General features: G+C 35.2%; 2 protein-coding genes and 1 pseudogene across 2 annotated transcripts; 2 read left to right on the top strand and 1 right to left on the bottom strand.

Moving 5' to 3' along the window:
• Positions 1-1,354: 1,354 nt before the first annotated feature.
• LOC132312646 (receptor-like protein EIX1) lies at positions 1,355-5,231 on the top strand. The gene has a single exon (XM_059811100.1). It carries the CDS (start codon positions 1,553-1,555, stop codon positions 4,673-4,675), a length of 3,123 nt encoding a protein of 1,040 aa, XP_059667083.1. The 5' UTR covers positions 1,355-1,552; the 3' UTR covers positions 4,676-5,231.
• Positions 5,232-5,311: 80 nt separating this feature from the next.
• On the bottom strand, positions 5,312-12,566 carry LOC132312647 (uncharacterized; annotated as a pseudogene).
• Positions 12,567-17,718: 5,152 nt separating this feature from the next.
• Positions 17,719-22,140, top strand: LOC132312648 (tubulin beta-1 chain-like). Its single transcript, XM_059811101.1, has 3 exons — positions 17,719-18,226; positions 19,981-20,250; positions 21,137-22,140. The coding sequence occupies exons 1-3, from the start codon at positions 17,833-17,835 to the stop codon at positions 21,814-21,816; spliced, it is 1,344 nt and encodes a 447-aa protein (XP_059667084.1). The 5' UTR covers positions 17,719-17,832; the 3' UTR covers positions 21,817-22,140.
• The last annotated feature ends 533 nt before the right edge of the window (positions 22,141-22,673 follow it).

Consider the following 22,673-nt stretch of genomic DNA (forward strand, 5'->3'; position numbering starts at 1 on the left):
TTTCTTGTTTCTTATTTTCTTTTCCTTTTTTGGTATCGAACAGATCAAAGTGTAACTGAAGCTGTTTTGCACTTCATTATTTCGTGTCGCTTTATATGGATTTACCAGGCACAAGCCATTGGCGAGGCAGCAAGTGATTTCACACGAGGATTTGAAGATGGAGTACGTGTATGACTACATGTTTCATCTCTTAAATGAATATGCTAAACTCTTAAGATTTAAGCCCAAGGTACCTCAAAAAGCAGTTGAAATTTGCTCAGAGACAATGGCTTGCCATGCAAAAGGATTAGGGAAGAATTTTATGATGGAATCTTTGGTAAAGAGTCCCTCAGACTCTAACACCTTGCGCATTGCCTCCTCCTTATGATCCTCTCGCTCTTTGCTCATCTCTTAAAAGCAAATTCAATAAAACAAGTAGAGTTATGGGAGAAGAATTACTGGGACAGTCAAACTAAGCAGATCTAGGAAGGTATCTTTTATGTATTTACGATAAATAAAAAATAAAAAAAAATGAATGTATTTAGTTCTGATCCGCGGCTTTGTTACTTCATATCTATATCTTGATGAGCAGTAATAAGAAAAGCAAAATGAAAAATTTAAAATGTTTTAATGTTTTTCGGCATTTAAGAAATAGAATTATCCTATTGATGTGGAAGTTAATCATCTATTCTGATAAGTTGAAGTATATTATTGAAGTATGATGATGACATATATAGTACTTGTAGTCAATCTTTGCAAACAGGAAAGTACTTGCATCTGCAACCGACCTTGATATCTCAGTGGGTATTAAGATTCTTTATATGTTACAACTTTTGGCCTTATGCTTTTCTTGAAACTGTATCTTCACTGAGGAGTAGGCCAAGCTGAGTATTGTGTTGATCAAGCTTAGTTCCTTAAAATTTTGCTGAGTTTCAGACAAGCCCTAGGTTTAACTTGAGTTTAAAAACAAGCTCCTTCAAATTTTGCTGATATATATATATCTATCAAGCTTGTTTTTAAACATATAATTATATACAAAGAAAAAATATGACAATTTTAGAATCAATATAAAACAAATGACCTAATTTGTATGAGAAAAATCAAAATGCTTTGATGTGAGAGCATGAAAGCTCTTGGAGAGCCTTTGACGGGAATGCAAAATGGAACCACACGGTATTCCTCCATTCCATTAATGAATGGTTGGATTTTCCACAACCTGTAATTTTCATCCATTCCATGAATGAATAGTTGAATTTTCCACAACCTGTAATTTTCATTGGTATGAAGAACAGGGATTTCTACGATCACAATTGAAATTTCCATTCCTCCTTGGCCACTCTACGCTGGAATACAAATTGATTAGATCTTAAAAGAAAAAAAAGTCGGTATTTTGTGTCCCACTGTCCCAATATTCCACCAAGTGAGCCTTAAACTTCCTTGGAAAGAATCGACACGAAGAAGCTGAGCAAGTCACCACACCCTTACATACGCAATGAATTAACCGAAGTGTGTGGACACCTCTCTATAAAACCCACACAGTTATTATCTTCTTATTCATCTTCCTTCCATCATCATGGACAGCTCCATCACAACTTTTACAAAGTTTCTGCTTGCTTTTGTCATCATAGCAACAACTATTAGCATTAAAGGCCTGTGTACTCCAAACTCAGATGCAGTTTGCATTCAAAGTGAGAGACAAGCCCTCCTGAGGTTTAAGCAACATCTTAAAGATCCTTCCAATAGGCTCTTGTCTTGGACCATCCAACAAGACTGCTGCAAATGGGCTGGAGTTGTTTGCAACAACTTAACCGGTCATGTCCAGAAGCTCCACCTTCGTGCTACTCCATCTGACTTTTTTTCTTCAGACGACTTAAAGTTGGGCGGTAACATTGATGCTTCTTTGATAAACTTGAAGCATCTGCGTTACCTGGACCTAAGCAACAATGAGTTTGGAGGAATTCGAATTCCCGGATTCATTGGTTCTCTGAAAAGTTTAAGATATCTGAATCTCTCTCTTGCAGGATTTGAAGGGGTGATTCCACATCAGCTTGGAAATCTCTCCAGCTTGCGCTATCTTATTCTTGGAGATTTCAATTCCTATTACTCCAATTACAATTCCTTGCAGAGTGGTGAGAATCTTGAGTGGCTTTCGGGGCTTGCTTTGCTACAGCACCTGGACATGAGTGGGGTGAACTTGAGCAGAACATATGACTGGCCGCAGGTGATGAACGCCCTACCTTGTTTGGTTGAATTACATTTGTCCTATTCTAGTCTTTCTCACTTTGTTCCGCCGTTACCTCCTGTTAATTTTACGTCTCTTAGAGTCCTTGATATTTCTGGCAATAGTTTTGGTTCTCTGTTACCTATTGATTGGTTGTTCAGTATAAAAGGCCTCATCTCTCTTAATCTACGTTACAATATTTTGCAAGGTCCAATTCCAAGTGGTCTTCTTAACATGTCTAGTACTCTTGTACATCTCGATCTGTCCGGAAATCATTTGAATTCTACCATACCCACTTGGTTGTACAGCTTTAAGCGTCTCGAGTCCCTTGACCTTGGTTCCAATTCTCTGCAAGGTGTGATCTCTAGTGCCATTGGAAATTTGACTTCTCTCATTGAAATCCACCTATCATTCAATGAACTTGAAGGTAAAATACCAAGTGAATTACAAAATCTTTGTAACTTGAAGGCGATTGATTTGGCAGTTAACCGATTTCGTGGAGAGGTATCACAAGTGTTTAAAAGTTTGTCCGTATGTGCTATAGATGCTTTGGAGTCGTTGGAATTATTTTCCAATCAACTTTCTGGTCATTTAACAGATCACCTTGGACACTTTAAAAGTTTGCGCTCCCTCGATCTATCGAGTAATCTAATTTCCGGTACCATTCCCGAAAATCTTGGACACCTTTCAAAGTTGGAATTCCTTTCGATCGTTGATGATTTGTTGGAAGGGGTTGTTTCTGAAGTTCACTTTGCTAGTCTTGCAAATTTAAAATACTTATATGCGTATCAAAATTCATTGACTTTGCAGTTGAGTCCAAACTGGATCCCACCCTTCCAACTTGAAGAAATACAGTTGAGTTCTTTGCGTGTGGGACCAGAATTTCCTACGTGGCTTCGATCACAAAAAGAAATTTCAATCTTGGTCCTATACAATTGCTGCATATCAGATGAGATTCCCTCTTGGTTTTGGAACTGGTCTTCCTCCGCTTATTATGTAAACCTTGCTCACAACCAAATCCATGGACAGATCCCATACATTCCAAAATTTGATTATTATTTCTCAGTAGTTGACTTGAACTCCAACAAATTTAGCGGTCCATTACCCATTGTCTCTCCTAATATAATTGAACTAGATCTTTCCAACAATTCATTTTCAGGAGAAATTTCTAACTTCCTGTGTCACTCCAGTCACAAACCGCATCAACTGGTATATCTTAATCTTGATGAAAATCTTTTGTCCGGAGATATTCCAGATTGTTGGATGAATTGGCAGTCGCTAGAATCCATCAATCTACAAAAAAACAATTTCAATGGGACCATTCCAAGCTCCATGGGATTTCTAAGTAGTCTACAACTCATCAATCTACAAAATAACAATTTCACTGGGACCATTCCAAGCTCCATGGGATTTCTAAGTAGTCTACTACTCATCAATCTACAAAATAACAATTTCACTGGGACCATTCCAAGTTCCATGGGATTTCTAAGTAGTCTACAATCATTACACATGCGCAACAATAGCCTCTCTGGAGAACTACCTTTATCTTTACAAAATTGCACAGATTTATTGACAATTGACTTGGGTGAGAATAAGTTTGTTGGAAGCATACCATCGTGGATTGGGAAAAGGCTTTCAAAATTGATGGTTCTTAGACTTCGATCAAATAAATTTGATGGCAAAATTCCTCCTGAGATTTGTCACCTCGCATCTCTTCAACTCTTAGATCTTGCATACAACAATTTGTCGGGAGCAATACCGCGGTGTATCAACAAATTCACTGCCATGGCACTGAAAGGGAACTTATCCACTGGTCGTCTCATTATTCGATCCAATCATAGTGCTTGGTTGGAGATTGCAATTGTTGTAACAAAAGGAAGAGAGATTCAATATGACACCATTCTCAGATTTGCAACCAGCATGGACCTTTCAAGCAACAACTTATCCGGAGAGATCCCCGAGGAGGTAACAAGTCTCTTGGTCTTGCGATCGCTGAATTTATCGGGAAATCATTTGACAAGTTTGATTCCAAGTACGATTGGTAATATGGTACTGTTAGAGTCTCTTGATCTCTCAAGGAACCAACTTTCTGGTGAAATCCCAACAAGTATGTCGGATATGACATTTTTGAATTACTTGAATCTGTCACATAATTACTTGTCAGGGAAAATTCCATTGAGCACTCAACTCCAGAGCTTCAATATTTCTAGCTTCATTGGGAACGACCTTTGTGGACCTCCCGTCACAAACAATTGCCGTGTGAATGAAGTAATCCCCAAGATTCAAAATGGAGGAGACAAAAGAAATGAAGCTAAAGTGGATTGGTTTTATTTGAGTTTGGCGCTAGGATTTGTAGTTGGTTTTTGGGGTGTCTGCGGTCCCTTATTATACAACAAATCGTGGAGATTTTCCTATTTTCATTCTTTAGATCGCATGTGGTACAAAATTACCGGTTGTATTAGTAATAAGGTCTAAACTATCCATAGATTCCAACAGTTAATTGAATGCTGTGTTTTAGGCCTTCACATATAATAAAACTGCTACTTTTATGGGGGTGGGGTTGGTACTGTGCTTCTTTTATTTTAAATGTCTGATATATTATGGTTGAAATCTTTGCGAGTGTCTAGTATTTATGGTTGAAGTACTATTTATGACTCTCTATATGTGACACACACACACATATATATATATTGGTAATTAAGCATTATATAATTCAAACAAAATATGTACAAATATTCCCCGTTCAAAAATTATTACATGGTATTAAGCAAAAAAATTATTGAAAGTGGTATAAAGCTGACACATTTATTTATGTGTCACTTTGTGGTTGATCCGGACCATATAATAATTTTTCCAAAACTAGAGCCAAAACAGATATAGAACTTCAACAATTGTTACCCTTTTCTTTATCATCATTGTGAAGCAAACATGGTCCACCTAGTCGATTCAGTCTTAAACTTAGAAACTCTAGTGTATACGCAGAGCTTCGTGTGGACAAATTGTGTGTAAGATGACAAAGTCAAAGTGACTGAGTGAGTCTGTTGTATTCCAAATCTAAACTGATCCCAAGGGAAGAGAAGCAGCAGAATTGCAGAAAGGAAAGGCTTGAAAGAAAAAAAAAAAAAAAAATCATAATATTGCATTACAACTATACGGTTTAGTATAGACCAACGTAACCAAAAATACAATAATATTGCTCACAAAAAATGTGACAAATCAGCAAAGAATGATGATCACAATAATATTGCTCACAAAATGTGACAGTCTGCAAAGAGGGCTACAATCGGAATGCTCTTCCTTGTACAATGTCGAGGCTCATTTCACTAGGATCCGTTGCTTGCAACTCAACTTGAATACCATCCAATTCCCTCTTGAATCTATCCTTGGAGCTAGCATAAACCATCTTCATTCTCACCTTTGCTGTATCTGGTGACCTAAAAATACAAGAAAATAAATTAATCCATAAACTATTCTGAATGCGTCTCAATTGAGTATAATGCTCATTATTTACAATGTCCTGTGTGGGACTCGAACTCTCAAGCTCCACCTTTGGGAAGGAGAGATCATGCCGTTGCATAACGCTCATTATCCCTCTTGTTTTTCATGTACTAGCCTTGTCATAACAAGTAATTGCACAGCCAAAAGACATTTGTACAGACTCAACTTTGTCAATAGAAAACCGTAAAAAACTAGCAATTGCACATTAATGTCTTTGGCTTCATATGGAGTATAAATATGTTTGCCTAGTTCTGTCTAAACAGCCTATAATACAAATTCGACGAGAAATTATTACATGATGTGTCAGAATAGTAATAGTTTTTTATTAATTTGTCATGTGTTGGTTGGCCGGGAACATAGTTTCAGGAGCATGTAATAATTTTTGCAAATGACAGGCATTTTGCCAAATGCTAGTTTTCTCTTTTGGGTCATGCCAAATGTAGAGCCAATAGCAAATAAAATGTGTCACTATAATTTCTTAATGCATATGTAATTTCAAGTTAAATCTTTGAGATTGAAAAACAAAATGACTGATTAAAATTACCAAGCAATGAAGAAAATCTTGCTTTTCTGGCAATTTTCATCAGTGACGAAATCCAAATCAAAGACAGCATAGCGACACTCATCGGCAGGTAGAGAAGCAGTGAAATCATCATAGCTTTCATCTGGATTCCCCAACTTCTCCACAACCACTTGTTGACCCTCAATCTTGAAGATAATGAACCTGTAGTTCCTCTTTGTTTTTAATTCCAAGAACTGCAGCTTACAGTCATCTTGCACAGCCATTCCAGACACCGCATTCGCCTAACCAGAAAAAATGAAATAAAATGGTAATAATTTTGTTACAAAAAATGCTAACATAAACAGTTATTCGCATCGACTGCATTAGGCCTTGTGATAGATGACTAATGTTTTACATAATGTGTGATATCACCTTGGTTGTTTTTTTAGGCATCTGAAGCACTTTTCAAACTATGAAATGAGAAACATCCATATATAAACTACTCCGTGACGGAAATAAAACACAAAACAAAAGAAGAAGGAAAAAAAAAAAATAGTAATAATTATAAAATAAATAGATAAAAGGCCATGCTACGGCTTTTTGATCATCAACATGAATTTCTTTTTCTTTTTTCCGTAATAAATGTAGCTTTAACATTCATTATAGTCGCTCAAATAACAAATATGGCTTTAATGTTCATTATAATCGCTCAAATAACAAATGTAGCTTTAACGTTGAACAAAAAGTAATTGTGGTAATATGTCTGATTAGATCTTGAATCTCTTTTTCTTCAATCATCGCAATAGAATTAAAGAAAATGAAATGTATATAGAGTGGGAGAGAAAACAAAGAAAATGAAAGATTTGAAGAGACTAGAGAAAGATATACCATTGTGTCTTCAAATATGGTGTGGAAGCTCTGCGAAATGAGAAGGAAGAAAGAGGAAAAAGAGATGGCAGACTATAGAGGAAAATGGAGATCGTCCAGTTGAGGAAGATGTGAGATGTGGGTTTTCCCTTTTGCTTTAAAAAGAAGAGAAAAATGCGGAGGAGAAGAGACTTTTGAGGGAGAAAACAAGGGTTGAGAATTGTTTGGCTGATCATATCCACATACACCAGCTTCTCTTTTTCATGGCATACACGCCCTGCATGTCAACCAACAATTTTGGTTTCTAATTTGCAAATAAAACCCTAAAACCCAAATTTTTTTTTTTCATAAATAAGATATTATTGGATTTGAAAAGGTCAGACCTAACAAAATTTCTTTCCCCCATGGAGTCGGCCAAATAAAACACAAAACAAATGTCTTGAGTGCCTCCATAAAACTTGGAAAAAAAAAAAAAACACACACACACACACGCACTCATGAGACTATTAAAAACTGATAATAGCTCTTAACATATTACAAACAATTCCGCTACATGTCATTCAAAGACATGAAGTAATCAAGCTACAAAATTCACAACTTTGGGACCCCTCTTCTTCTTTAGTTTTACATTGTTCTCTTCCAAATCCAAATCAAGACCATCTTTCAACTTAGAAGGCTTGTCTTTGTTACCGCCATTTGTGTCCTCTGTGATAAAGTCATCGTCAAGATCATCCCCGCTAACAAATTTGGTCACCCGTCCTCTTGGAATTTCCTCGTATTCAAATGCTGAAACCAAGAAAACCGTCAGAGTTGGAACTTAATGGATGTCAAAGTATACAGATATAAGCAATTGTTGTGAAGGCTCTACATTTTGAGTTATCTATTAAAATTTTTATCTCATTTCCAAAAGTCATTTGAGAATGCTGAAAATAGAAATAAAGATGCATATAATTTGGATTCACAGGCACCAAACAACAACATTAAGCATATCAGTAATTCCGGATGTGCTTCAATGTTCATTACAAATGATTGAAGGACACAGAAAAGCAGGGCGCGCTATTCATATGTCCTAAAAGATTAATTCAAGAATTCCAACAACTATTTCTTCCCTGACCTCAAATTGCTCATGCCAAACGTATTTACAAAAATTTTTTGCATCAACAAGCATTCTTCAATCTATTTATTTCTTAAAATTTCTTATTAAGTTGAGGAAATGTTTTTAGTTTCTAAAATCCGTATCAAATGGTTGGCTTTACAAACATAGCAAGTCAATGCTCATCTATCAGAAGATACATATATCTGAATCAGTTTGAATATAATTGTGGTAAATGACTATGATCAGCTTATAGACCACGGAAGAACTTAAAATGGGGACATCGGTTCAAAAAACTCAGTCAACTTGTGTTCTAGGATGCACGCTAATGCTAGGCATGTAAGTAAAGGAACTAAGAAGTAAGAATATGATATTTCAGTTTTATAAGCACAAGCCACTCAATCTAATAGCAATTAGAAATTCTTTTACCATGTGTCCTTTGAACACTGGAACTCCATTCAAGCAACATAGTCTAAATTCAAGTCTTACACCAATTCCTCCAAGGCGCTAACAATTTTTAAGACAGTGCTAGATCGTATGGGGAGAACATTTTGTTGATCATTTAAAAGTTATCTAACTTCATATTATTTTTATGATATTAAATCCAATTAATATGGACAGAGATAGTAAAGAATGTTATAATAGCATGTTACTCCCTCCGTCCAAAATATTTGTCCATCTTTCTATTTTGGGACATCCCAAAATACGTCTCATTCCTAAAATGGATGTACTACTTTTTATAACATTCCTAAACTACCCTTTTGACATTTACTTTTTTAAATAAGTGCACTAATTTCGAAGTAGTCCAGCAAGGATAAATTTGAAAATTCACTCTTATCACTACAATAAAAAATATTTAAAACCTACCATCATAGAAAGTTGGATTCCCCAAAACACCTAAGAATTTTGGGACAAAGGGAGTATTTAGTTGAAGTTATAGCCATAGATAGAGTAGAATGGTAAAACACGATTCACAATATTAACCTAAATTTTAGAACAAATAATTGTCAAGTTGAGGTTGAGAGGCAAAGTATTGGTTCAGCCTAAACATGTTACCAATACCAACTTACCATGCAGTCCTTTTTCCCCAAAAAGAACAGATAATGATGTCCAACATCTGTGAGTTCAACAACAGCTTTTTTTTTTCTTTTTTTTTTTTCCCTTTCCTGCAAACTTTTGACTCTAGAAACTAGATATAGCAAAAAGGCATGCACATTAAAATTGTTGAGGTAAGTCTTAGACAATTGCGGGAACAATGGTTGACCAGAATACATACTCTTCAACATGTAAATCAAATTATAATAAGCAAAACAATTTCAAAAAACATTATACAATATAGGGAATGCTTACATCCTTCACCAACTCCACCAGCTCCATTAGAAACTCTGTTGCCTTTATTAGGACAGTCTTTGGCCAAATGCGTTATGCCACCACAAATTTTACAACAACCACCCTATAGGAAATATCGTTTTGAAAGATGTCAGAGTGGAACAATGAACGAAGTAGAGAGAAAACTAAGGACTCAAATGCTCAACGTGCTAAAAAAATGAAAAAATAAGAATTCGCAGCATATGCAATAAGATAAAGAACATAGTTGTCTACTTGTCTCTATTCTTACAGAGTAAAACATCAAAACTGTAAAGGTAAATGTACCTTCGGATAGATCCCATGAGTATTCTGGGGACAGTTCTTACTCAAGTGGCCGCGTTCATTGCAAATAAAGCAACTTGCAAATTTTGTCCCCGCTGTGTTACCAGAGAGAGAGAGTCATGACATATGTTGAAACAAAAGTCTGAGAACACAGTTTCATATGAGTACCTGTAAGGTTGGCTCAGCTATAGCACATGTTATTATTACTCAATTCACATGTCCTACTTGATCAATAGAGCCAATGAGGGAATGTGTTGCCACAACTTGCAAAGAAGTAATCCCTTAAATGGGTGAATGAATTATCTCATAACCTTCATATTGGTGCAAGTACAAACTTTTAAATTTGAACAAAAATCTCTGATTCTAAGCAAGAAAGAAATACATAAACACACCACCTCAATATTAAATCAAAATTTGATTAAAAGTTCTATACATCTGTCTGCTGCCACCATGAATGTGCTTGGACCATCAGAATCTTACTAAATTCCATAGTATGATGGAAACAATTTTGTGAGAGATGCAGAGCAAAATCCACAACCCAGATAAGTTCTAATTATAGATCTTCTCTTAAGGGAATCATCCAGTTGTGCATCCCAGGCTTCTCCTTCCCTTAAACCAAAGTATAGATGCTCTCTGTAACATCAATGCAATAATTTGCCAACATAAATGGTTTAGTACCTAAATAGATATTGTTTCTGGTGTGATTCCCTATAATGTTCTTCATACTTTCTGGGTACTATTTTGAGTTCTAAAATTGTTCCTTTATAATAAATAGATTGTATTGAAAGATCTCCAGGGGGACGTGAACCATGTACATGCAGGATACATTCCTGGAATCATGATTTTGAGATCACCGACTGAAGTCTAGTAGAGTATGCATCATTTTTTTCAATCCTAGCTAGATTACCCACTAGTAATCAATTTTGTAGCAAAACTAAAGAATTCTACAGAATATCTCCTTCCCAATGGACCAAACATAATAGCAAATGTAAAATTTTAAAGTTTCTTAATGAATTGTATAAATTTCATCACACGTTTTATTTTTCACAAGCTACAACATCGTGATGTCACTATAAATAAATAAATAAATTCCTTAACTTCCAGGTTGGGAAATGTCAAATGCCTGAACCTAAAATGTTCTTGATTCCACAAAGAACATAAATATGAAAATACATGAAAAATGGTAGTTAGATGTAATTAATCATTCAATGAAATTATTTTAATACCACCCAAATCGTCAACTTCATCTGCTAAATGACAAGTTTCATGCAACCATTCGAACAGCATAACACTAAATCAATATGTACTGTAAAGCATCCCAGAACCCCAAATAACTTTTTCAAGCACAAGATAACATGACTAATAAAGGGGGGACAATGGATGTTCTGAAATCTAGTCAAACAATTCTTGCCATAGGGCAGAACTTGTGAAAGCAAAAACCCACCTAAGACAACACTACATCAATAACATTATAACCATACCTTCAGGTAAACTATAATTAAACAGGTGTCATATATCATAATATCATATTGCATTATTCAATACGAATAACTTGACATGTCTAATATGACAGCAGAAAAAATTAACTGCAAGAAATGTCTCCGCAAGGGCATCTTAATCGAAAAATGTAAATTCAAAAGAAAATGACCAGAGGGCAAAATACAAAACATAGACTGCAAAGCTAACAGAAAGGTAATTTACCATCTTGAATAGGTTGGGGACAATTAGCAAGAGTATGTCCAGTTTCTCCGCAATTATAACACAGTTTCTTATCCATAATCTCCTCGGTCTTGTTCCAGCAATTCTTGAGAGTGTGCCCACGTTGCCGACAAAGCAAACATATCTACAAATATCATAGAACACACAAAACAACCGCTATCAGTTCGTTTTTTTTTTTTTTTTTGGCCAAATTCAGAATAGAACAAAAAAATCCCAACTTCCAACAAAGTTTTCAATAATCTTTTGCAATGACAAAGCAACCCTCAATAACAAATCAAGTACATACCCTTATAGCTACATTTAGTACTTCTTATGAAACCCGACAACGCAAAAAGAACAGGAGATTAAAGCAAAATGGAAAAATTTTAGCCTCGACAACTAAAATACTAACCTTATAAATCCCAATTTGTACTCCTGTTGATTATCTAGTTTTACTTACCGATCAAAAAATAATAATAATAATAAAACATATGATTGAAGCACAAAAACACAACTATTTTTTCTTTTTTCATTATTACTCCGTATTCAACTACACACTTATTCTACAATTACTGAAACACCCAATTGAAAAAAGAAAAAAAAAAAATTTGAAAAATTTGAAAGAAGAGAAAAAGAAAGTGTTGCTGAAAATCAAACCTTGTTCTTTTCCCACAGAGATTTTTCAGGGCAATTTTTGGCAATATGGTCTTGGGCTTTGCATATGAAACAGCTCTCTCCAGGCTTCATTCCAGGGACTCTTAATGGGTGTTTCCTATGGGTCGATTTGTTAGGGTTTTTGAGCTCTTTGGTTTCGGATTTCTTGCGCTTGAACTGGCTCTTCTTCTTCTTCTTATTTGGGTCTTTAGGTGGTGTTGGCTCTGGTTTTGGGAACCGTTCAGGGTGTTCTTCTCTGAATCGCTTCCGAGCTTGTCTCTGTCTTTCGCTCACCATCTTGTCCGCAACGACAGTGGAATCAGGGGTGAGAGTTTCAGTGAAGTAAACGAAAGCAACGGTTGAAGAGAGAAAAAGGTTTTATCAGGGTTTCACCCCGAATTATCCATGTAATTTGGGCTGAACAAGTCAATCTGATCCAAATCCAATTTGTCTCTATAATGGGCTTCAACAGTTTTCCAATTAGGTCACATACTGTGTTGGAACTTCTTGTTCGTTATTTTTATTTTTTTATTTTTATTTTTTATGTCTCGGCAACACACCCCGCAAAGATTGAATATTGAGTGTCCTACCAACTTAGGCGGATAAGTAATACTCATAATAATTCTTCTTATTTAATAAGTCAAAATCCAAAAATTAGAGTAATTATTTTACTAATGAGAAAAAAAAAATTAAAAGATGGTAAAATAACACATACAAGTATAATGCATTTTTAGCTCACAAAGGCTAACTCAACTAATAAGGCATTTGAAGATAATCATTTATGTCTTTATTTCGTTCAAGACTTAATAAAAGTGAATTTCAAGACTTATTAGAAGTGAGTTCTGAACTTAAATAATGCACGTGATTATATGCATCTTAAGTTTACAAATAATTGGAGAGTTCAATATAGATAGCAAGAGAATTGATTTTTCGTTATAAAAAAAAAATGTATAATACATATTTTCTTGAAAGTATAATTAAAAATTGACTTCTCAAAACATAAATGACTAATATACACATATGGTATAATACAAATGCTGTTTAAATAATTCAAGATAAGAACTATGGTAACGTATATATATTTGTTGTTAGCATTGTTTTTCTATTTCATGTAATGAAATGTAGGAGCTTGCATATTAATTTCTTTATATATCCTATTTGTTATTTACTAAAATATAATATAAATATTGATAATAAGTCTTTGTAAAGTAGTATAATTAAATAGTTGAATGAAATCCATGTTCCTCGTTAGAATGAAAATAAAAGTAGTTTAGAGTTTGAATTGAAGTAGTATATATGTTCATAATTTCAATTTTAAGATGTGAATTCAATGTTATATGAAAAACATCATGAGCTTAAAATTTTGGAATATATATATATATATATATATATATATATATATATATATATCACATCTTCCCCCCTGAATTATATCACATGGTTCACACTGGCTTACTTCATAAATATATGTTTAGAGTAGGTACTACTGTACTAGCTAATTAACATAACAAAAAATGTACTCCGTAATAAATACTGGTTACACGTTAATTTCCTAGCAATTCACTGTCCTTACAGTGATGTTGGTTATTATAGCTTCTCATATGTCATTAACATAAATTTTTTTTCTCCTTGTGCAATCTGCTTAAAGAAACTATTGAAACTGGACAAAAGGTCTATAGCCTAACGTAAAGAATTTGAGTTTAATTATTGACAAAAATGTGTGTGGATACTTACTGGATAAATACATATATCAACAATTAGTAGAGTTTCAACATTTTTCTAATAAGATATTTTGTATTATCGAGAAAAATGATGATAGAGTATCCAGTAGGTAGCGTATTCCTAGAGCACCCAACATTTTTCAAGTCCTTCCATTGCAATGTCAAAATGTTACATAGTTTTTATTATTATTATTATTATTATTATTATTTTTTTCTAGTTGGGGCTCACACACTGCCTCCACTGAGGTTCGAACCCTTAACCTCCCTTTGGGAAGTAAGAACCTTATATCGCTAGGCCACAGACCTGTTGGTAATGTTGCATAGTTTAGCTTGAAGTTTTGTCAAAATTCGAACTTTAATTACTAATTTTTGAGTCTTTTTTCTTTTTTTTCTTTTTTTTTTTTTTTTTTTTTTTTTGTTAAGAATGTACTCACATAACATTTGTACGTATGAAGTCTCGAATGATAGTTTTAATCAAGTAACAAAAATCGTGTGATTGTATTAATCACCATTAAAATTATCATAGTTTTGCTTGAGTGGTATGTTTTCCATCTCTTGAAAGTAGGAGTTTATGATCAGAGACTCATAAATATATTTTTACTCACATAACTTTTGCACGTACAAAGTCTCGAATGATAGTTTTAATCAAGTAACAAAAATCAACGAGTGTGATTGTATTAATCGCCATTGGAGCCATTGGAATCACTAAAGTTTGCTTGAGTAATATGTTCTTTATCTCTTGAAAGTAAAGGTATATGGTAAGAGACTCGCGAATATATTTATCTACAAAATATATATTTACCTTTTATAAAAATAAATAAATCACAACTGAATTGATTACCATTAGTTGAGTATTGGACCCAGTGGTGTCCTTCGCTTTGGTACAAAGGTTTCATGATCTCGACATCTGCCCTCCTTCTTATCATTTTCTGATGACTCTCTTGCTTCTTCTTTTTGCCACTCCGAATTTTTTAAAGCCTTTGTTATCTTGGTTTTTGCTTATGGGGTCGCCCCAATAATGTATAGTTTGAGTGAAAGAACAACTAACAACAGACGGGTGCAGAGAATAAAAAGATTAAAGACATTCTCTTAGGCTCAATTTGGTTAAAAGGGAAGGGAAGGTGATGGAGGGTTATAAAAAAATTATGTTTGAGTAAAGTGAGTGAAGGGAAAGGGAAGGAGAGGGAAGGATTTGGAGGGTTAACTTGTGCCTTGAACAGTGAATTTCTTAACCTCCCAAAATTGGGAGGAAATGAAGGAAAAGGGAAGAAGAGGCTTGGTGTGTGATTTCAGATGCCAATTTTGTCCTTAATTAGTTGACATAGCAGTTGCAGAGAGAGAGGGACGGCGAACGACGAACCGGAATTGGAACAGCGGCGATGGAAACTGATATGGGTTTTGATTGATATGGGTTTTGATTCTTTGAACAATCTGAAATTGGGTTTTGATTTTTTGAACAATCTGAGTTTTGAAGTTTTGATTCTTTGAACAATCTGGGTTTTTATTTTTTGAACAATCTAGGTTTTGTAGTAGTTTGTAGTTGTAGAGAGAGAGAGAAGTTCGGCTTTGTAGTTGCACAGAGGAGGGGGGGAATTCGGCGTTGAGAACGAGAACAGAGACAGAACGAATATACATATCTATAGCTATATATATATAAATAAATTTATATTTTAAAATATAAAATGGCATAATAATAAATTTATAAAAATACTTCTCCTTCGTATCCTTCTATTTATTTCCCCAAACATGATTATTATCCTTCCTTTTTTTTTCCTTCCTTAATCAACCAGACACAATACCAAATTAAAATTATCTTTCCCTTCCCTTTCTTTTCCTTTCCTTCATAACCAATGTTATCCTTCCCCTTCAAATCCACCCTACCAAACATAGCCTTACTTTCAATAATTTCATTTCCTTCTATTTTTTTTTTAGAAATTTCTCTCAATATTTTAGAATTTTAAAAAGTTTTCATTTCCTTCTATTTAGTCCTCTCTAAACAGCATTCCACCATATTTGCCCTCTATCTACACATTTCTTTCTTGTCATGACACCCATTACCACTACCACATTATATATAAATATCCAAAACAGAAATAATATTTTTATTGTGAAGTGTGTTCAACGGTGGTTGGAAGTATTTTTGTAATGTAATGATTGTTTCAAGTTTTTTGGAAGTAAACACATGATAAACATATTTGGTAAAAAAATATTGTAAGTTTTAAAAATAAAATTACTAGCTAGAAAGTCATTTAAGAGTTTTTTTTTTTTTTTTTTCTCTTCTTCTTTTTTTTTTTTGTTTTTTTTTGGGAGTATTGTTCATGCTACATTGCGGGGAAAACAAAAACATAAAATTTGTTGTTTTCGGTTTCGACTTTTTTATAAACAAGTACGACACTATTTAAATCACAATAAAAGTTACAAAACATGTTTCTATTTTGGTTCGCTATAATTCACCATTTGCAGCAACAACAAAATGAAGTAAAAGCAGTTCTCAAACAAATAGTGAGAAAATGAGGTGGTTATGTTATTGGGTGTAGCTTAGTATCCAACGAATGTGTAAGTGGCAAAATTGCGGACATCTAACCAGGATTATGCTCCCAGGAGCATAACTGTATTGACAGGTGTAACGACTCACTTCACCATATGGTATGATATTGTTCGCTTTGAGCCTGAGCCCGCACAGTTTTGCTCTCGAGCTTCACCCTAAAAGGCCTCATACCAATTGGAGATGATGCACTTACATATAAGCACTTCACCTTTCTTCTATCCAGGTGATGTGGGACTTGTGCACCTGTAACTCGCCAGTGCGGCAGTGTGGTAGCCTGACAATGTCTCTTGCACCCGTCCACGGCACACCCGCCCACAAGGTCATCACAATCCACCCCCCTTGGAGGCCCGACGTCCACGTCAGCACACTTCCGGTTGGGTCAGGCTTTGATACCATTTGTAACAATCCACTCCACCATATGGTATGATATTGTCCGCTTTGGGCCTGAGTCCGCACGGTTTTGCTCTTGGGCTTCACCCCAAAAGGCTTCATACCAATTGGAGATGATGCACTTACATATAAGCACTTCACTTTTCCTCTACCAAGGTGACGTGGGACTTGTGCACCCATAACTCGCCAGTGTGGTAGCCTGACAGTGTCTTTTGCACCCGCCCACGGCACACCCGCCCACAAGGTCATCACAACAGGGATTCGGGAGATAAGTTTTGGAGGTCTCGCTTTCGAATTACACTCTTAACTTAAATAGTAAGTGTGTTGTGAGACTGATAAGTGTGTTATAAAAAAAAAATTAAAAAAATAAAATAAAATTAGGACTCGTTGGTATAATAACAAACATGAAAAGTAATTGATATTTTTACCATATCATTCCAAGGATGATATAATTGTGATTGTCTAATTTAATTTCATTGAAAGAGATCAATTTTGTCACTGATAAATTGACAAAAAATCATTTCATTCTCAGTTATGACCATCTACGAGGAACATGACAATGTAGTTGCAACAACGCAATGGCTGGCACGTGATCAGTTTCAATATCACGTGTTGACTTTAACAATTTCATGCTCACAGACAATTGGCATGATTTTAATATATTATTATCGGAGTTCCATTTCCACGTGGCAGTTGCGTTTACTTCAATTACTGTAAGAGCGCGTATGAATCAAAATATTCAAAATTAGGGTTTCTAATTTCAAAATTTAAATTCCCACTTAAACCAGACGGCGACGTTACCGTTCCCCTCCCAACTCTCTACGCTCACATAACGGCGGACAACGGCCGTTAACATACCACCATAAAATCCCTCCTCCTCTCTCATTTCCCCCAAACTGCAAAAGCAGACCTCCCCTTCTCTCTCTCTCTCTAAATCCCCGATTCGCCCCCCCTCCTCTCTCTAAACCTCACCGCCTTCTCCATCTTCGTTGTACTTTCTCTCTCTAGAAAATGCGTGAGATTCTTCATATTCAGGGGGGCCAATGTGGCAACCAGATCGGGGCAAAGTTCTGGGAGGTGGTTTGCGCCGAGCACGGTATCGATTCGACGGGTCGATACCAAGGTGACACGGACCTGCAACTGGAGCGGGTCAATGTGTACTACAACGAAGCCAGCTGTGGCCGGTTCGTCCCACGCGCCGTCCTTATGGACCTCGAACCAGGCACCATGGACAGCGTCCGATCCGGGCCCTACGGTCAGATCTTCCGACCCGACAACTTCGTGTTCGGGCAGTCTGGTGCCGGCAATAATTGGGCCAAAGGTCACTATACTGAAGGGGCTGAGCTCATTGATTCTGTTCTTGATGTGGTTAGGAAAGAGGCAGAGAATTGTGACTGCCTTCAAGGTAATATAATTATATTATTCTTTTTGTGCTTTGGGAAAGCTTTTGTAGTTGTTATTTTTTCGTCTGCTTGAATTGGTTGATTCAATTGTTAGTGTTTTTTTTTTTCCCAGTATTAAAGCAATTTATTCTGTATGTGTAGTGTAGATCTGATGATCGTTGTTTTGCTCGTTGATTCTACACACCTTTTGTGATTTTAATTTGCATTTTTGCACAGTTAAGTGTACTCCTTACTTGGTTTATATGTGTGTAGTGTGTGCGCTAGTAATGAACTACTGTGACTGTTTTGATGTGATTTAGATTATTCTTTGTGAGTTTAGTGAATTTTCATATGCTATTTGTGGAGTATATTGATCCTTGTCAGGATTATTTTGTATGTTGCTGTGCAGAGTCGTCCTATACACTGTTTTGTGTTCTGATTGAAGGTGCATACTCGTCAATTTATTTGTGGTTTGTATGCCACTGACCTCTATTTTTCCATTGATCTGTTTTCATTGACATTTCACAAGATCTATTCAACCTTGCTGATCCTGATCCCCATGTTAGGGTTAGTGTACGGTAATAAAGTAAAATTCACTGTAATTTTTTGCTTAATTATCCTTCAGCAAAGTATTAGAATTGTTTTTTAATATTTCAAATGGATCTATCATTTTTCTTGATTTACTTTGGTTCTTGTTTTCCTTGCCTTTTACCCTCTGTTTGATGTAAAACATTTTCATGTTGAAAATGCTTTTACCATTTTGATATGTTTGGTTGACTGTGTAATGATTTATGCCACACTTGATAAAAATGGAAATAGCTTAAACCTTGATAAATAACTTATTGTTTTTTTATTTTTGGTAAATAATTTCCCAAATTTAAGTCATTTTAAACAAAAATCATGTACGAGTATATTTTTTATAAACATATATATGCTTGGATATACACTAGCATAGTGCCTGTTAACCTGCACTACGTATATTAGTGGTCACAGAGACACACATATACCAGTGAGATTATATTAGTAGCCACAAAAAATATTCTCCCATTGCACTTGATTGTTATTATCTTTAAATAAAACATTTGTCCTTAACATATTTTCATGTTTCACAATTGTTTCAAAACATACTTGGTGCCATTGTTTGATCAACTCATTTCCTTCATCTGAATTGGTGTTTGTGCACTCTACTTTACTTAAACATATACATATATATGCTCTAATACATGTCTCTCATCAACCTTTATGTATGCCAATGAAAAAATGTTTTATTTGTGTTTGCCTTTTCTAAGAATTGGTAAATTGTTATTAGAGTTTAAACCAAACACTGAAAAAAGGAGGAAAATGATTCTTTTTAATATTTTCTGGTGTAAAGTTTTAGGCCAAAAATAATAACACTGATTTCCCATATAATTAGATTGGTTACCATGACAAAAATAAATAAATTAGAAAATAAAGTTTGAATGGTATGTGTTATGTTGCCAATAGTGACACTGTAACCACTGCTAAGCTAACTGGTATCAAGCTTAGGAGAGTGGTTGTAGTTTATCCTAATAAAATTCTAAAATATATTGTTCTTAATCATCTTACATTCCTGCACTTTATCAGCAGCCAAACTAGAGAATAATTCAAGGTATCATTTCTTTTTTCTTTTTCTTTTTTTCTGTATATATTTTTTTTGGTTGTTATGCAATTGATTTTCTGCTACTTTGTACTTTTGCATATTTTGAAAACTTATCCAAATCCTAACCTTTCTTACTTTTTGTTCAAATTCTTTCAGGATTTCAGGTCTGCCACTCTTTGGGTGGTGGGACTGGCTCAGGCATGGGAACTCTTCTTATTTCCAAGATTAGAGAAGAGTACCCAGACCGAATGATGCTCACTTTCTCTGTGTTCCCATCACCAAAGGTGTCTGATACTGTCGTTGAACCTTACAATGCAACACTATCAGTTCACCAACTTGTTGAAAATGCTGATGAGTGTATGGTTCTGGACAATGAAGCTCTCTATGATATTTGCTTCCGAACCCTAAAACTCACTACACCAAGCTGTAAGTTTATTTTCCTTTTACTTATGGCCATCACACTCTTTTAACATGACTGCACAGACTTGCCTTTTAGCTTTCTTGTTGATTTTGATTGTATTTTTAAGTTCATCTTTCTTATTGTATATTAATTAAATCTGGTCTAATGTATTCTCACTATCCTAGGAAATTATATGAGATGGTATAAAATGAAACATCTTGTTGGTGAGAACATTGTATTTGTGTGTCCAAGTTAGCACAGTAAGTTATGTGCTTGTGCATCTGGCAAACAAGGGGAAAAAAGAGAGAGAAGGAAAAAGGATTTTACGGAAAAGGCACTGTGAGATTTGTGTAGTTTATAGTGGCTGTGTCCAGCAAATACGTTAGCTAAATTCTGGACCCTGTTTTTTAACAACTGTTTAGTGGAATAATAATTGACTGTTAGGAACTTAATTTTGTTGCGTGGAGCAGTACGACTGTATGCTTGTGGGCTCACATGAGATATGGATTTTTTAAAATTCAATAAATTGATTTAATTTGGTGTCTGTTGGACTTTTTGTGTCCCTGGTTTTGAAAAAATATATAAGGGGATTTGGGGCTATATTGTAGTCAACCAACTGCACATGTGCAGTTGTGTCTTGTGTGGATTCTCAAGTTTTTGGGATATTTTATGTTTAATCATTGATTCTCCTTTCTCTTGAATATTAAATCATTTGAAGGAATCTGAAGTATGATCTGCTTGGGATTGTCTAATATTCTTTTAGTTAAGGGGATTCTTGTAGCCTTGAGTATGGAAGATTAAGAGGGACATAAGAAAGACACAGGATCTCAAGAAAACCTTATTTCTGTATCTTTACAAAATTTGAGTACTTCAACTATATACGAACTTAACAATTTTTTATTTTTTGGTCAGTTGGAGACCTGAATCACCTGATTTCTGCCACCATGAGTGGGGTAACTTGCTGCCTTCGATTCCCTGGTCAACTCAACTCTGATCTCCGCAAGCTAGCTGTCAACCTCATCCCATTTCCTCGTTTGCATTTCTTTATGGTTGGGTTTGCTCCACTTACCTCTCGTGGGTCACAGCAATACCGTGCTCTTACTGTTCCCGAGCTCACCCAACAGATGTGGGATGCCAAGAACATGATGTGTGCCGCTGATCCCCGCCATGGCCGATATTTGACTGCTTCAGCTATGTTCCGTGGCAAGATGAGCACCAAGGAAGTTGATGAGCAGATGATTAATGTGCAAAATAAGAATTCTTCCTACTTTGTGGAGTGGATCCCCAACAATGTTAAGTCTACTGTTTGTGATATCCCTCCAACTGGCTTGAAAATGGCATCTACTTTCATTGGAAACTCCACCTCAATTCAAGAAATGTTCCGGAGGGTGAGTGAACAGTTCACAGCTATGTTCCGCAGGAAAGCTTTCTTGCATTGGTACACTGGGGAGGGCATGGACGAGATGGAGTTTACTGAGGCGGAGAGCAACATGAACGATTTGGTTTCCGAGTACCAGCAGTACCAAGATGCAACGGCTGATGAGGATGGCTATGATTACGAAGATGAAGAGGAGGAACTTCAGGAGGCCTAGGTAGTGTTGATGTTTGGCTTCTTCCGGTTGCTTATGTTGTTGCATTGTTTGTGTTTTGTACTTGAATACTCCTTGTATTGGGTTTGGATTGTGTTGATGTGTCTCTTGTTTGCTCATCTATCATAGGTACTGAGTAATGGTCATATGTTTAGTTTGTTAATGAGTACTCTTAGGTGAGAAATTTCAGTAGGAACACATACTATGTTAATGCGTTACTATGCAATCTAAATCTAATTTCTGGAAGGAAGTTTGCTTTGGAGTGTTATTCGCTTGGGAAGAATTAGTGTACTTTGATCATATTTTCCATTCTGTGATGTTTTCCATCAGTCTCTTTTCTAGCAAAAGTTTTCAATATGGCAATCGATATGTTTCTGTTTGGTAAATGGTTAATGTTGACTCGCTGTTTGATAATGAATTTAGGTGGCCTGTGCTTTTCTTATGCTTTTTTTACTGGAAAATGGTCTCCAATCAATTAAGGGGAGTGTGATGTGAAATTGATTTTAGTCAATATGTACATTCAAATGGTGTGATCCAATTTCTTAAGGGAAATGTGAACGATCCACAAATTAAGAGCATGTCTAATATGCATTTTGTTTTTGATAGGGTTAATAGCAGTGAATAGTGAAAATTAATACAAAAACACATTTGGTAAAAAAAAAATGTTTTGTTTTGCACGGTAACATAACAAAACTTTCTTAAATAATGGCATAAAGTCGAAATATCAATTTGATTTTTTTACTTATTTTTGTACTTACTATAATAATGATCAGTATTAAAAAAATAAAAAATTTTGAAATCACATAATTAAAAATTTTACAACAAATAAACATTATCAAATATACTTTCAATTACTTATT

The sequence above is a fragment of the Cornus florida genome, unplaced genomic scaffold (assembly GCF_030987335.1).
Source record: "Cornus florida cultivar Cherokee Brave unplaced genomic scaffold, ASM3098733v1 CherokeeBrave_3.0.0_Hap2_Chr06, whole genome shotgun sequence".
NCBI lineage: Eukaryota > Viridiplantae > Streptophyta > Magnoliopsida > Cornales > Cornaceae > Cornus > Cornus florida.

Coding starts and splice junctions, on each gene's coding strand:
- LOC132312646 (XM_059811100.1), top strand. CDS start 1,553: ATGGACAGCTCCATCACAACTTTTACAAAGTTTCTGCTTGCTTTTGTC.
- LOC132312648 (XM_059811101.1), top strand. CDS start 17,833: ATGCGTGAGATTCTTCATATTCAGGGGGGCCAATGTGGCAACCAGATC. Junction 18,227..19,980: donor GAATTGTGACTGCCTTCAAG/GTAATATAATTA, acceptor AAATTCTTTCAG/GATTTCAGGTCTGCCACTCT. Junction 20,251..21,136: donor AAAACTCACTACACCAAGCT/GTAAGTTTATTT, acceptor TTTTTTGGTCAG/TTGGAGACCTGAATCACCTG.